The sequence below is a fragment of the Zingiber officinale genome, chromosome 9A (genome assembly GCF_018446385.1).
Source record: "Zingiber officinale cultivar Zhangliang chromosome 9A, Zo_v1.1, whole genome shotgun sequence".
Classification (NCBI taxonomy): Eukaryota; Viridiplantae; Streptophyta; class Magnoliopsida; order Zingiberales; family Zingiberaceae; genus Zingiber; species Zingiber officinale.
The window spans coordinates 17,432,077-17,445,607 of NC_056002.1; the positions used below are offsets into that span (position 1 = coordinate 17,432,077).

Consider the following 13,531-nt stretch of genomic DNA (forward strand, 5'->3'; position numbering starts at 1 on the left):
GTAATATTTTTTTATTAAAGTGAAAATTTAATTTTTATAGTGTAGCAACTATCAATTAATTTTTATATATCAATTGTAGCTAAATCTTAAAACATTGAATCATAAACTTTAAAGTCTAAATATTATTATATCAAAATACTAATTAGTCAAAATTATTTAAATTTTATTAAAATGATTTAAAATCATTTTAGAACAATTATACTACTTATAGCTCATTGATAAAGGGTATCCTGAGAATAAAATTTTTGATGGGATTTGTTTTTAAAAGAGGAGCTCTTTTGATAATTTATATAATTTGAGATGCCCTTAGTTTTTTCCTTTTATAAAAAGTATTTCGAGTCTAACGTGGAGGAAGGATGTTGGCATGGACCCGCGACTCCCAAACTCAACGTGTCCGAGTGTCGGGCTTTCAATCCGGCCCAATCGACCTGAACCGTGAAGGATTTTATTAATTCATGCGGAAATATTAATATGGAAAATACAAAAATTGCGTTATACGTCGTACGATGAGTCTAAATTGTTGATCCACCGTCCGTTCTTATGATAGGAGTCCCTCCCAATTCGTCAGCAAATTACCGATTCGTTCCCGTTTGTTATCTCGCCTCGTTACCTTGCGCGAAGCTAAAACCCTAGCTAGCAGGAAAGGAGATGTCGCGTCCGCCTGCAGCGGCCGTCGGTGCACGGTCGTGGGAGCCGGATCGGGGGAAACTTTTTGTCGGTGGCCTGGCTTCGGATACGAGGGAGGAGGCTCTGGCGGACTATTTCGCGAGGTATGGCGAGGTGAAGGAGGCGGTGGTGATTAGGGACCGAGTCACCGGGAATGCGAGAGGGTTCGGCTTCGTAAAGTTCGCTGACCCGCAGGTCTCCGAGAGTGCGCTCAAGGAGGACAAGAAGCATGTCATTCGAGGAAGAACGGTGAATGCTCTCCTTGTTTCTCTTTCTCGGTTTTCGGCATCTTTGAAGTTTTGAATCTTCGTTATTGCTGTACGTTGAGTTTGCATTCCTCTAAAAATGACGAACTTTTTTTTACTTGTTGATGAGTTTGTCAAGTTTTTAATCTTCCTTTTTTTTTCGATGTAAAAATGAATTGATGTAAGCATTATTTTGTAGCGAGCTACAGTCGGTATGCGTTTAGTTGATAGTTTGTAGTCTCTTTTTTTTATATGTTTAGGTCACAGTGAGAAGAGCCGCTCTGCGCCGTCAGCTGCATCAAAACCGTGAATTCATGAATCCAGATCAGAATGGTCAATTCATTAGATCGGTGGAGGAGAATGGTGATAGAGGGTTCTACAATGTCCATAGCACTAGCACAAAAAAGATTTTCATTGGAGGTTTGCCAGACAATGTGGATCAACATGACCTCAGGAGCTATTTTGAGAAGTTTGGTGCTGTTGTTGATGCGGTAGTAATGTTCGATGGTATAACCCGACGATCAAGAGGTTTTGGTTTCATCACATTTTCTTCTGAGGAATCCGTAGCAATGGTGTTGCAGAACAGCCACCATGAGTTGAATGGGAAACTTGTGGAGGTTAAGATTGCCACTCCTAAGGATGACAGGAAAAATGCTATTAACAGACATGATCATGATTATCATATCGCGAGAGAGGATCAAAGAGGTGCAAGAGGGCCCTTTTATGGCCCTCATCCAGGCTATCTTTATCCCAACTATGGATACTATGGATATGTTAATTATGTAGCACAGCCTTTTCCTCCTTATGCATATGGAGGACAAGTTGGAGGAGTATATAGCCCCACTGGTTTACATGGGATTCAATATGGCGGCCTGATGAGCATTCCGCCCAACTCTTGGAACAATTCAAAGAGAATTTCTGGGCAGATTATGCATCCTGATGTTGTCAAGAGAAGCGGCGAAGATAGCATGTCAATTATTGATAATGAGAACCAAAACAACCTTGATGTTGAAGACCAAATTGGGGCTATGGCAGGGTTAGATTTAGCAGATGCGCAATGTGATGCACACTGAATTTAGATCGGTGCAAATTTCTTCTACTTAGTTTAACTTTTTAGTTGGTTAGGTTTCTCATGATTGTGCAGTTATGCATTGCGCTCTTTGATGGCAAAAGAAGCAATGATAATGTGGAGTTGTGGAGTCTTTAGTTAGTCAAATTTTTTTATTGGAATTTGTCCTTTAATTTTGTTGGGTTTTGTTCATTTTCCAAGGTTCTACACTGCCAGAAGAAACTGGAACTTGTTTAGGGGTACTGACGTTCTGTTTGCTGTAGTTGTGCCTTGATATCAGAACGCAACAATCTACTCACCTGTAGCGACAACTTACCTGTTAACCTGTGTTGTTCTTAATTGATGACCAACTAGTTCCATTGACTAACTGCAACATGACATGCCTTTCTCGAAGATTGCACATCACGCTCGAGTTACACTGCTAGTCTTTCTGATCGTCATTTCCAGAAACTTCGCTGCCTGTCTGCCTTCAGCATGCAAACAATTGATCAAAATAGTGAATGAATACTTCCTGTCTTCAGAGCAGAGCAGTGTAAAGATCACCTTTGACCATGTAACAGCATAAGTACTAATAGACTACTACTCACTATGTCAATGCCAAGTACCTGAACCTATTGTTCGTAATGGTTTGGCATTGGTGTTGTGTTCCAACATGTCCAAACCAAAATTTCCATTGTTCCGAGATAAAGCACCGATCTTGTCTTCGTGAATGGGCACGAGTGGCCAAAACCCACTCTCAATCTTTTAATCGAAACATTCATAGTCATCAGTAGGCACACTAACTCGTATTGCTCCCACTGATAATATAGCAGCAACCTCTGTTTCTAAATTTTCAGTGAATTGAGTCCAAGCAACTCATACAACTCAGTTGAAATACCCCACTTGAAGCTTCTGCCAAAGTAGGAACTGTCCCCAAGCAAATTGGATGATCCATGGATAGCATGGCAAAGCAATTTCCATCCGTTTCATGAAGCAATATCGGCACAGTGGCTTCCTGGAGCCAACCATTTCAGAGATTTGATCTCATGCTTTCTTCCTCGTTTGCTTGTTTGGCTTATGAGGAGCAGTTTCCTTGGTTCTTTTCTTGCCCAAAAGTTGCTTCTTTAACTTGGCGCTCTAGTAGTCCTTGATTTCATTGTCAGTCCTTCCAAGCAATTGCGAGGCAATTGTACATCGCATGCTGACTGTTTAAGTGGCTATTCAATAAAATCTTTAGACTTGACAGAGTCTTTCTCCCAACAAAACGTCACTTGCTTCTTGTGCTAATGTACAATTTGCAAATGATGTTGCCCTTTTCCTTCCAGAACAATCCCTGCTTTACGTTCAGCCGGAGGTAGCTCAGCCATTGTAGACCGCAACCCTTACCGTGATGTTTCATACCTGTTAATTTAACACAGCAAAACTAACATAAAAATGGGGTCCTCATGATTTGTACTCATCGTAGTAATCAAATCATGTTTGCTTCAAGTGTTTAGAACGGTAAATTTACAAAGGGAACACTTAAGGTGCATCTAAATTTTAATTTTTCCGACGCACTTATTTCAATTTTATCTCTACAACTATTCATTTTTTTTCTCTTCTCTTTCCTCTCTACCTGCAACATTTAATTAATCCCTTATCTTTCTCCTCTCCTAATTTTACTCTCTTTTCTTTCCTCTAAAATTAATTTAAACCCTCTAAATTTATTTATTTTTATTCTTAATATTTAAACTTTAATAACAATTTTAAAAATATAAAAGGAAATTAATAAAACATCAAAAATATTTTTTTTCTCTATTTTTTAATATCTTCTATTTTTAATATCTAATTATAAAAGAATAATAAAATAAAATTAATAAAGTTGATTTTATTAATAAAAATAATAATAATAAAATAAAATAAAAAATATTTTGGTGCTGGTCTTCAAAAACTAACACTACAACTTAAATACCAATATCATTGTGGTGTTGGTTTTTGAAGACCAGCACCATGTTGTCATGAAAGTTTCAAATCATTTTGAGCATTGTCGGGAATGACTTAAAATAGTAAAAGAGGGCTTATTTAGACTCAGATTTATCTAATAAATACATATGAGTTGGAATTCCCTTGAGTCCAAGGATATCCTTTGTTATCATCGTAAAATATTCTCAGTATTGCTCAGAAGGTTTAGAAAATTTCAAACTTTGTGTTAATTAATACGGGCCTATAACTTCATGTAGGAGACTTAGAACTAAGATTTCTCATCATATTTACCTTCTACATATTCCACACTTCCATCTCATTATAAAAATTCAGAAATCCAAGTCATCTAGGTCTAAATGGATTTTGGTCAAAATCCATTGAGAGATCTAGAGAGCTATGATCAGACTCATTCCAACTCCCATAGGTTTTTACAATGCTCTAGAGTTCAAGGGTGCTCTCTGTTATCATAGTAAAAAATTCCCAGCATTGCTTAGAAGGTTTAAAAAATTTCAGACTTTGTGTCAATTGACACGGGTCTATAACTTCGTGTAGGAGATTCAGGATCATGACTTCTCACCATATCTCCCTTCTACACACCCACCTCTTCCATCTCATTTCAAGTTTTTAGAAATTCGAGTCCTTTAGGTCCATCAATGTGTTTTGGTCAAAACTCATTGATGAATCTAGAGAGTTCTGATTGGACTCATTCCAACTCCTATATGTTTGTTAGGTGAACCTGAGTCCAAATAAACCATCATTTACTATTTTAAGGTACTCCCAACAATACTCAAAATGATTTGAAACTTTCATAAGATTGTGGTGCTGATCTTAGGAAACCAACAACACAATGATGTTGGAATTTAAACTATGTCGCTAATTTTTTAGGCCAGAACTAAAGTAATTTTTATTATTTTAATTAATAAAATCAGCTTTATTTATTTTATTTATTATTCTTTTATAATTAAATATTAAAAATAGAAGATATTAAAAAATATAAAAATATTTTTGATGTTTTATTAATTTTCTTTTATATATTTGTTGTTTTTTTATTAAATATTAAAAATAAAAATAAACAAATTTAGAGTGTTTAAATTAATTTTAGAGGAAAGAGAAGAGAAGAAAATTAGGAGAAAGGGAATCGATGAAATTAAGTAAATGTTTTATGTAAATGAAATGAGAGTGGAAAGAGTCGGAGGAAAAATGAGTTGTTAGAGGGGTAAAATTGGAATGTGTGCCTTTTGGAAAAAATGAAATTTAGGTTTACCTTTTGGGCAAAATCTTGAAGCGTGCGGTTTAGGAATTTGCCACATTTAGAATGTGACTACATGAATCGCAATTCTCTATTCAAATCTATGCCAAAGTATATCATTATAGATTGAACAGGCTACTGGTCTATCATTATAAATTGAATAGAGTGTGCTGTTCTTCTGAGGGAAGGAGATTCAGTCCTTTTTTATGAGCATTCTCTAATTGCAATCACTTGAAAACATGCCAATCAAAAGTGCTATGAACGAAGAGGCGACCATGACAAGCATAAAGACAAATCAAAGGACATTTGGTTCTCCATGACAGTTAACATGAGAGAAAAAACTACAATTTGTTTTTATTCAAAGATCTCCACGTCAGCACTCAAAGGACAGGGGTTACAATTACATATCTGCATAATTACTTCTTTTCCTTTTTCCTATAATCAATTGAGCTAATACTTTGGAATATTGAGCAAAGGCAAATAAATGGAAAAATAAAAGAAAAATTCTACTTGTGCTCGACAAAATGCCACTCAGAATCTGGAAAGCGATCACCAGAAATCTTGAAAGAGGAAAAGGACCCTACCTAGGTGCACCAAAAACTAGAGTTCTCTGAAAATCGCAGTCACTTGGAAGGTAAAAGAAGAAACAACCTATCCATAGCAAACTTTATATGCATATGAGCTTTGGAAGGATGAAGACAAACAATGTGGTTTGTTGGAAATTTCCATATGATACTGAATTAAGAGTTTGAAACTTTTTAGGACAAGCAACAACGCATGGAAGCAGTCCAAACTGGGACTGCGGTTGGCTCTGTGCTGGAGCAGTAGTGGTATGTAGTAGATGAACTAGTGGGTCCAACACTGTTTGATCTTTGAGGTATTGCTACATACTGAATGCATTGTTAGAGCATTCACATCAGAATCCTCATCTAAAATCTATAATTTAGGGTAAAAGAACTACTTTATTAAATTTAGATATCTATTTTTCACTACATAATACATCAGCTTCCCTATAATTTATCATATATTTATTTTTTAATTATTTTTTCTCTTTCCTTCATATTTTTTATTATTAGATGAGGAGAGAGATGGAGGAAAGAGAAATTTTTTATTATTAGTGGGAGGAGAGAGAAATAGTATTTTAATGTTTAGGGAATGGAATCAATTCCCTAAATTTAAAGAATTACTGTTCATAAAATGTATATTTAGGGAATGGGTAGGGTAGCTGATGCGGATGTTTTTTTAATGTAAAATGTAAAATTTAAGGTAAAAGTTTAATTTAGGGTAATTGATGTGGATGCTCTTAGAATGGCAGACATAAGGCTTTGTTTGCTTGTTAACATTTGATTTTGTGTGCCTGTATATTATATACACATATAGAGAGATTCCTTGTTTCCTTCTAGCTTTAGTCTCAAAAGTGAAGTGATCAATCAAATGTTTCTAGGGCATTTGCTTTCAAATATCATCTACTAACTCTCTTTTCCTTTTCTTTTATTATTGTATGTTTCTTTAATGCACAATGTGCGATTAACTATTGCTGAAAGTTGATGTCTATTAACCGAAAAGACAAACTCGAATAGGATACTCCCATACAATTGTAAACTTGAAACTCAATAACAAAACTAACTTGGTCCAATACTCGTGTTGAACAGAGTATTAACAACTATACAATTTCAATGACTACTCAATCAGATTTGTCACTGTCTAATTTGATTCCTATATTATTGTTTCAATTTTGAATTATTATCAAAAGTACTAGAATGACTTAGGTAGCATTTTTTTTTTGTGTTTTGTTTTTTCAGGTTTTATGAAAGAAATTTCCAACTGTGTAAGAACGAATGATATTTGCACGGATAAATAATTAAAAAGGAAGGAAAAAGGACGAGTGAAATAGTAGTCAAGCAAAGCTGATAAGAACGCATACCAAACAAGCTGACTGCATCCGGCGATGGAGGCCTCTGCGCTGGTACAACCGCCGTCGTCCTCTCCGAGAGCCTCCGGCTCCGTCAAATATAACTTCTTGATTGCTTCGGCTGTCATCGCCTCCATCTTCGTGGCCTCCGCCTTCGTCTATCTACTCGTTCGACTGCTTTCCTTCTGCCGCCTCGCCTCGTCCATTGCCGCGGCGCCCCGGCTCTACCACGGTCAATCTGAATCTTCTTCTTCTTCCTTTGCCGCCTATGCAGGCGAAGACAGCGCGGCACTCGTCGACTCGCTCCCTCTGTTCTCCTTGGCCTCCCTCGCCGTCATCCCCAGTTATTCTCCCGATTGCGCCGTCTGCCTCTGCCCTTTCCTCCCTCACGACGAGCTCCGTCTCCTCCCCGCCTGCCGCCACGCCTTCCATTCCCAATGCACCGACCCCTGGCTCCGATCCACCCCCTTCTGCCCTCTCTGCCGTGCCTCCATTGCCATCCCTGCCCCGCCCGTGACGCAGCCTGGAGCGACGACCGCAGATCCGTCGACGATCGGCAGCTACCGAGTGGAAATAGGAATCGTCAGCCAGAGACGCGCGATTTCTGAGCCGATCTCGTCGAGGAACCCTCTGTCGCATCTGCAGACGTTCTCGTTAGGATCTTCGTTCGAGTACATCGTGAACGACGAAGAGGCGGTGTTGGCGCGGATCGGGACGGAAAATAGGAAGGAGGAGAAGAGTGAAGAATCTTACAGGCAGGATCCAGGGGCAGAGGTGGCGGAGGCAGCAGGTGGAGGAGGGAGGGGGTGGCTGCGGGATCACCTGGACCGGCTGGCCTCCTCGGCTTCCTCCACTTTCTCGTCGATCCACTTCTCCGGGAGGTGGAGCCACCGGTACGACGGAGGCGGCGGAGGAACGTGGTCGTGGGATTTGGAAGGGAGCGCCCGGCGGGAGGCGGAGGATGGTGGCTACTACAACTTTTACCGGTGGCTGATGGGGGCATAACCGTCATTTACTTTTACATTTATAATTATCACATAGTATATATAATCCGTGAAATCTGATATTTGTATTGGTTATTATTTAAATATATTCTGAAACTCAAATTAATTCTCTATCACAAATAAGTGAACAGCTAATAATTGTTTTTACAAAAGAGATATTAACAAAATATTAATTACTAAATTTGTTTTGCGATTTAAAAGTTATTTGTTTGTCATATATTTTAATAAATCTTTTGAAAAAATAAATCCAATTAAAAAAATTCCTAAACTAATGTTTTTTTTTTGTGCGATGTGCATAAATTAGCGTGGGACAAAATAACATGTCGGAGATATTTAAGATTTTATCATATTTAAATTATACGAAATTAAATTTATCTTATTTGTCATAATGACTTAAACTGATAATCTCAGGCTGTCACAAGAAAAATAAATTACGATAGTCGAGAAGACAAGTGGTGGGTAGAGTGAGGTACACAAGATCCGAAAATTTACGTCCCGACATCCTTATAATTCAACCCTACGTTCTCAGCTACAAACGTAGCCATTAGTTACCATCAACGTAATCACTGGTTATCATCTCGGATAAACCCGAACCATCTCGGATAAACCCCGTCGGGTTGAGAATAGTTAAAGCCATGATCCAACTGCCGATGACATGCTTGATAAATCATCCAGTAAAGTCTCAACCTGCAATGCACAGCATCGGTTAGTTAAAGATCCCACAAAATAAACTATATTGATTGTATATTATATGTCGTTGCATAAGCTGACTTAGGTTGTTGTCGTCCGCAATTTTAGGGAAATAAATTAATGTCGAAAACTATAACATTGCATACAAAACATATCTATAACCTATGCGAATTAGCAAACCAAAATGTTTAATATGTGAAGCATAAATGAATTTGAGTTGATGGAGTAGCTAGCGCTCTTCTTGAATTGTCTGGTGTGCTACTAGATATGGTAGTTCTTATTCCCTATAAATTTCTGAATTAAAGAATATTACTGGGCTTTTAAAAAATTCGTAGGTTAATTTGCGGTTATTCGGAACATGACTTGTTTTTGAATATTAACAAAAGATGGCTAGTTTAAAATCTACAGAGGTTCTTTAATTTGAAAATTGTAAGGAATAAAAATACATGTCTAAAAGCACACCAGACAATTCAAGTAGCAATTCTCTCACTAAAACTCTCAGTAATTACCAGAAAAGAAATTTTAAAGAGGTATTGTATGAACCAAGGAAATGCTTATACCACAATTGAAAAATGTAATCCATACTAGCAAACCAAATGGATCCATCAACTAAGCCAAGACAACCAAAAATATGACTAGCCTATAAATACATATTCAGCAATTATCATATAATGAGCAAGAGGGAATCAAGTATTTAAAGAAACATCAATGATATTCACTTATAACTTGTAGTGGCACACGGTCCACTTTGATGTGGCCCATAAATATCTTAATTTAGAGTTTAACTTGTTAGGACACTTTTAAAGTGTTGAAGCGAAGACTTAGCAATGCTAACACTTTGAATTTTACTTGATATCCATCTCCTTGAGGTGACTAATTCAAGGAATCACACAATGACACACACCATTATGAAAAATCCTTATTCTCAAAAACACTCTGGAGGTAGAGGAACCTCGTACAAGCACAAATACACAAAAATACAACAAGAACAAGGAAATGAAAATACACTACAATGAACACCTTATTTGCTTGATCTCTTGTTGCTTGAAATGTCTCTTGATCGGTTAGAAATACAACAACACTTCTTTCTTAACGTCCTAAGAACCAACACTGAAGAATCGTGTAAGTGTTATGCTTCAAGCCTTCACTAAAAACCCTTTTCTAGGTTCACTCAACGTCTCTAATTGATTATGCTTTTCCTTAATCGATTGGCACAACATCCAATCATCCAACACCTGTAGAACGACTCTTTTTTCGAACCCTAATCGATTGGTGAGGCATCTCAATCGATTCTGAGAGCCTTAATCGATTATGTAACTCTCTATTCACTCGTGAGAAGGCCATAATTGATTAGCCCAATCGATTGCCTCAATTGATTCCCTCTTCTCGCGACAAAACACTACCTAATCGATTGACCCAATCGATTAGTAGTGGATGAATGATTGAGTCAATCAATTTAGTTTTGTTTTCACGAATTCCTCTTTACAAATCTCCTAGCCCTAATTGATTGGTCTAGTTGATTAGACTCAGCTCAATCGATTGACCAATCGATTCGAGCCCTTTTTGTGTTCTCGCCAGAACCTCCTAATCGATTACCTAATCAATTAGCTTAGGGTCAATCGATTTCTCTAATTGATTTTTCAACCCTAACTTGCTTAATCCAAGTTTAGGGTTTCCTTACCCAACCTCCAATCAACCGTGACCTGTTGGGATTTCTTTACTAAGTGTTTAGTCAACATTTTGACTCACTTGGACTTTCTTTTGTGTCAACTTTTCATTGGACTTTCGATCACCAAGTGCGGTCCACCTTGACTCACTTATATTTTTCTCTTTCCTAACCGCAGTTAGGACTTTCCTCTTGCCAACGTGCGGTCCTCTTTGACCTCCTTGGGCTTCCCTTTGCCAATGTGTGACCTTTCTTGACCTACTTGGACTTTCTTTTGTCTAACCATAGTCATGACTTCCTTTTGCCAATATACTGTCCTCCTTGACTGACTTAGACTTTTCTTTGCCTAATACTTGAGTTAAGACTTACCTTGCCTAACATTCAGTTAAGATTTTTTCAGTCAAGTATCTAGTCCTCCATGACCTACTTAATTTCTTTTCATATATTGTCCCACATATTATCCAAACATCGAAATTCAAATTCGAATATACTCGAACTTAGTTAAATTGGTCAATCTTGACCTGAGGATAATTGCACCAACAATCTTCCAACATATTTGAATCTAGAGTTTAACTCTAAAACTATTACATCATTAAATATATCATAATGAAAGTGATGCTCAACCATGATGGTATCCTTTTGCTGGCATAAATGACTAAAATACTTATAACGATCACTCATCTTCAATATATCAACATCAATCTGGTGTAAAATGATTTGATATATAAAAGAAGAATATCAAAATCATCATTTTTCAATGTCAGGAGAAGTGCTTTAGTTGTAGAAACCAAATTCATTACATGTATAATATCAAGAGATTTTTGTTGCAAGACACAACAAAGTAAATATGCGATTCTCATAATTTTACGCATCAAATGCAAAATAAAAATGAAATAAAAAAATTTCATCACTATTAAGGAACCACCAACTTTCCCACACATCGAACTAGAGGAACCATAAGTGATAATGCTTTCAAACACATTAATAGTTGCATCATATATATCTATTAAGTCACAAATAAAATCAAAATGGGAGTTCCAACAAGTAGTTCATGCTTGATTCAAAGTATCAATTTGATTAGCTTCTCGCCCATCTCACATTCACCAGCAACAATAAAACATGCAATTTCATTAACTTGGGCAAATTATAACTCGGTATTTGACGTAGGAGAAAAAACTCCAGGTGCGACAATCCAATTAGAAGTTTGCAGAGAAAAACATAAGAAGATAATTCGTAAACAAAGAGAAGTTGTCTCTAGGTTTAAACATAAATAATTTTTTATTCAAATCAAAATCAAACTTAACATGTTTTTACAAGAGCTCTAACTCTTGTTTAAATAACCTAAGAAATAAGAAAAAGTCGCAATAGACAAAAAAAAAAGTAAAAGAAAACTCATCAAAGGAGATAAAATCTAAAATATTTTTTTTAAAAAAATAATCCTTAAATTTTAAAATAAATAAATAAATTAATTAAAAGACAAAGTCTAGAGTTAATCAAAAGACATAGCATAACATGCTCATGCCAGGGGCACGAGATGGCTGTGTTGGTCATTAGAAAGATGATTCTACCTCGTCCAGACTCTGAATAGAGTGCAACCAAGTCAGGAGGCCACGGGTTGGTCATCTTCCTCGTCGATAGTCTCGATCATCTTTCTCCAAGACCCAAAAAGGAGGCTGGTAGCCTTATTTTCTTCTCATCACAACTTGAAGTGGAACATAACCATATCGGAGGAAATAAATTGGCCGTGCTACTAGATGCTCCTACATTAGACATCCCGAGTTGAAAAGAACTGGTCCTCGAGTTCAAGGTAGTGTCCTCAAGATCAAAATTCCTTGAGCGCTGATAAATCAAAAGTTGTCTCGTAAGTGGTAGAATGGAAAGAAGATCCTCTGACATTAACTCAATCAAATACATGGGCGACTCTGCTGGAAGATCCATTGCATCCTTAGATAATCTACCATCTGGAATCTCAAGAATGGCCAAAATCTTACAATCATCATCATAAAGTACCTCATCATATACTGACTCACTAGTTAACTCAATTTCATCTTTATCATAAATTGGATCACCGACTATTTCGATCTTATCGTTCATATCTTTCTCAAGAAAAATTTTATCCAAATTAAAATAAAAAACTAACCTTTAAGATCTCAGGCACTATGATCACAGTGTGAAACTTTCTCAGCTGAAACTTGCTTATCACAACCTTGATTATGTACCTCATGATCTTCAAGATCTTGCGTCGCTAGACGCTAGGATAACTCCATAACTTGTTGTAGGGATCTTATACGAAAAACAATCACATGCACAACAAAAAAGGATCCCTCCATCCTTGCGAATACCGTATACTACGTTCTAGAATTGTTACCTTTGTTGCATGCCCAAAGCAATCCCGACAGCAACTTGTCTTTGGATGCAGATCTCAACACGATCAAGTATTCACGTCTCTACAGTATCCACACAAACATTTTCTCCCATTTGTCTCATGAACTCATGATTCGGAGAGAAACCACCTTCGTGGTGCTAGCTACTCTAGGAGGTTCGACCAATAGAGTGTTGGTGCAACCTTAGGTCAAGGTTGACCTGGTTGACCAGACTCGAGTTGACTTAACTCGAGTTGTGTTTTGATGTTTGACGAGTTATGTTTGACAATGTTTGACGTGAACAGAAAAGTTGTATCTTGATGTTTTACAAGGATACAAGCTTGGGAGATTGTGGGTGCAACCCGTGGTCAAGGTTGACCTGGGTGACCCGAGGTGAGTTGACCTGACTCGGAAAAGTCCAAGCAGGGAGCTTGGCATGGGAAAAGTCCAAGCAGGGAGCTTGGCATGAGAAAAGTCCAAACAGGGAGTTTGGCATGGTGAAAAGTCCAAGCAGGGAGTTTGGCATGGTGAAAAGTCCAAGCAGGGAGCTTGGCACGGGAAAAGTCCAAGTATGGAGACTTGGCACAGAGAAGTCCAAGTATGAAAGCTTGGCACATGGGAAGTCGGAGAGGGCTCGGTAGCTCGTTCTCCGGACTGTGGTCAGAGAGGGCTCGGGAGCTCGTTCTCTGGACCGGATGGAAGTCGGAGAGGGCTCGGTAGCTCGTT

General features: G+C 37.6%; 2 protein-coding genes across 2 annotated transcripts; both read left to right on the forward strand.

Moving 5' to 3' along the window:
- Positions 1–572: 572 nt before the first annotated feature.
- On the forward strand, positions 573–2,153 carry LOC122020869 (RNA-binding protein 1-like). The gene is made up of 2 exons (XM_042578899.1): positions 573–915; positions 1,172–2,153. Exons 1-2 carry the CDS (start codon positions 649–651, stop codon positions 1,982–1,984), a joined length of 1,080 nt encoding a protein of 359 aa, XP_042434833.1. The 5' UTR covers positions 573–648; the 3' UTR covers positions 1,985–2,153.
- A 4,919-nt stretch (positions 2,154–7,072) lies between these two features.
- On the forward strand, positions 7,073–8,192 carry LOC122020870 (E3 ubiquitin-protein ligase ATL4-like). Its single transcript, XM_042578900.1, has one exon. The coding sequence runs from the start codon at positions 7,119–7,121 to the stop codon at positions 8,085–8,087; it is 969 nt and encodes a 322-aa protein (XP_042434834.1). The 5' UTR covers positions 7,073–7,118; the 3' UTR covers positions 8,088–8,192.
- Positions 8,193–13,531: the final 5,339 nt, after the last annotated feature.

What these genes read in the sequence shown, in the direction of transcription:
- LOC122020870 (XM_042578900.1), top strand. Translation starts at nt 7,119, where the DNA reads ATGGAGGCCTCTGCGCTGGTACAACCGCCGTCGTCCTCTCCGAGAGCC.
- LOC122020869 (XM_042578899.1), top strand. Translation starts at nt 649, where the DNA reads ATGTCGCGTCCGCCTGCAGCGGCCGTCGGTGCACGGTCGTGGGAGCCG. An exon ending in ATGTCATTCGAGGAAGAACG is followed by an intron (nt 916 to 1,171) that starts GTGAATGCTCTC and finishes TTATATGTTTAG; the next exon opens with GTCACAGTGAGAAGAGCCGC.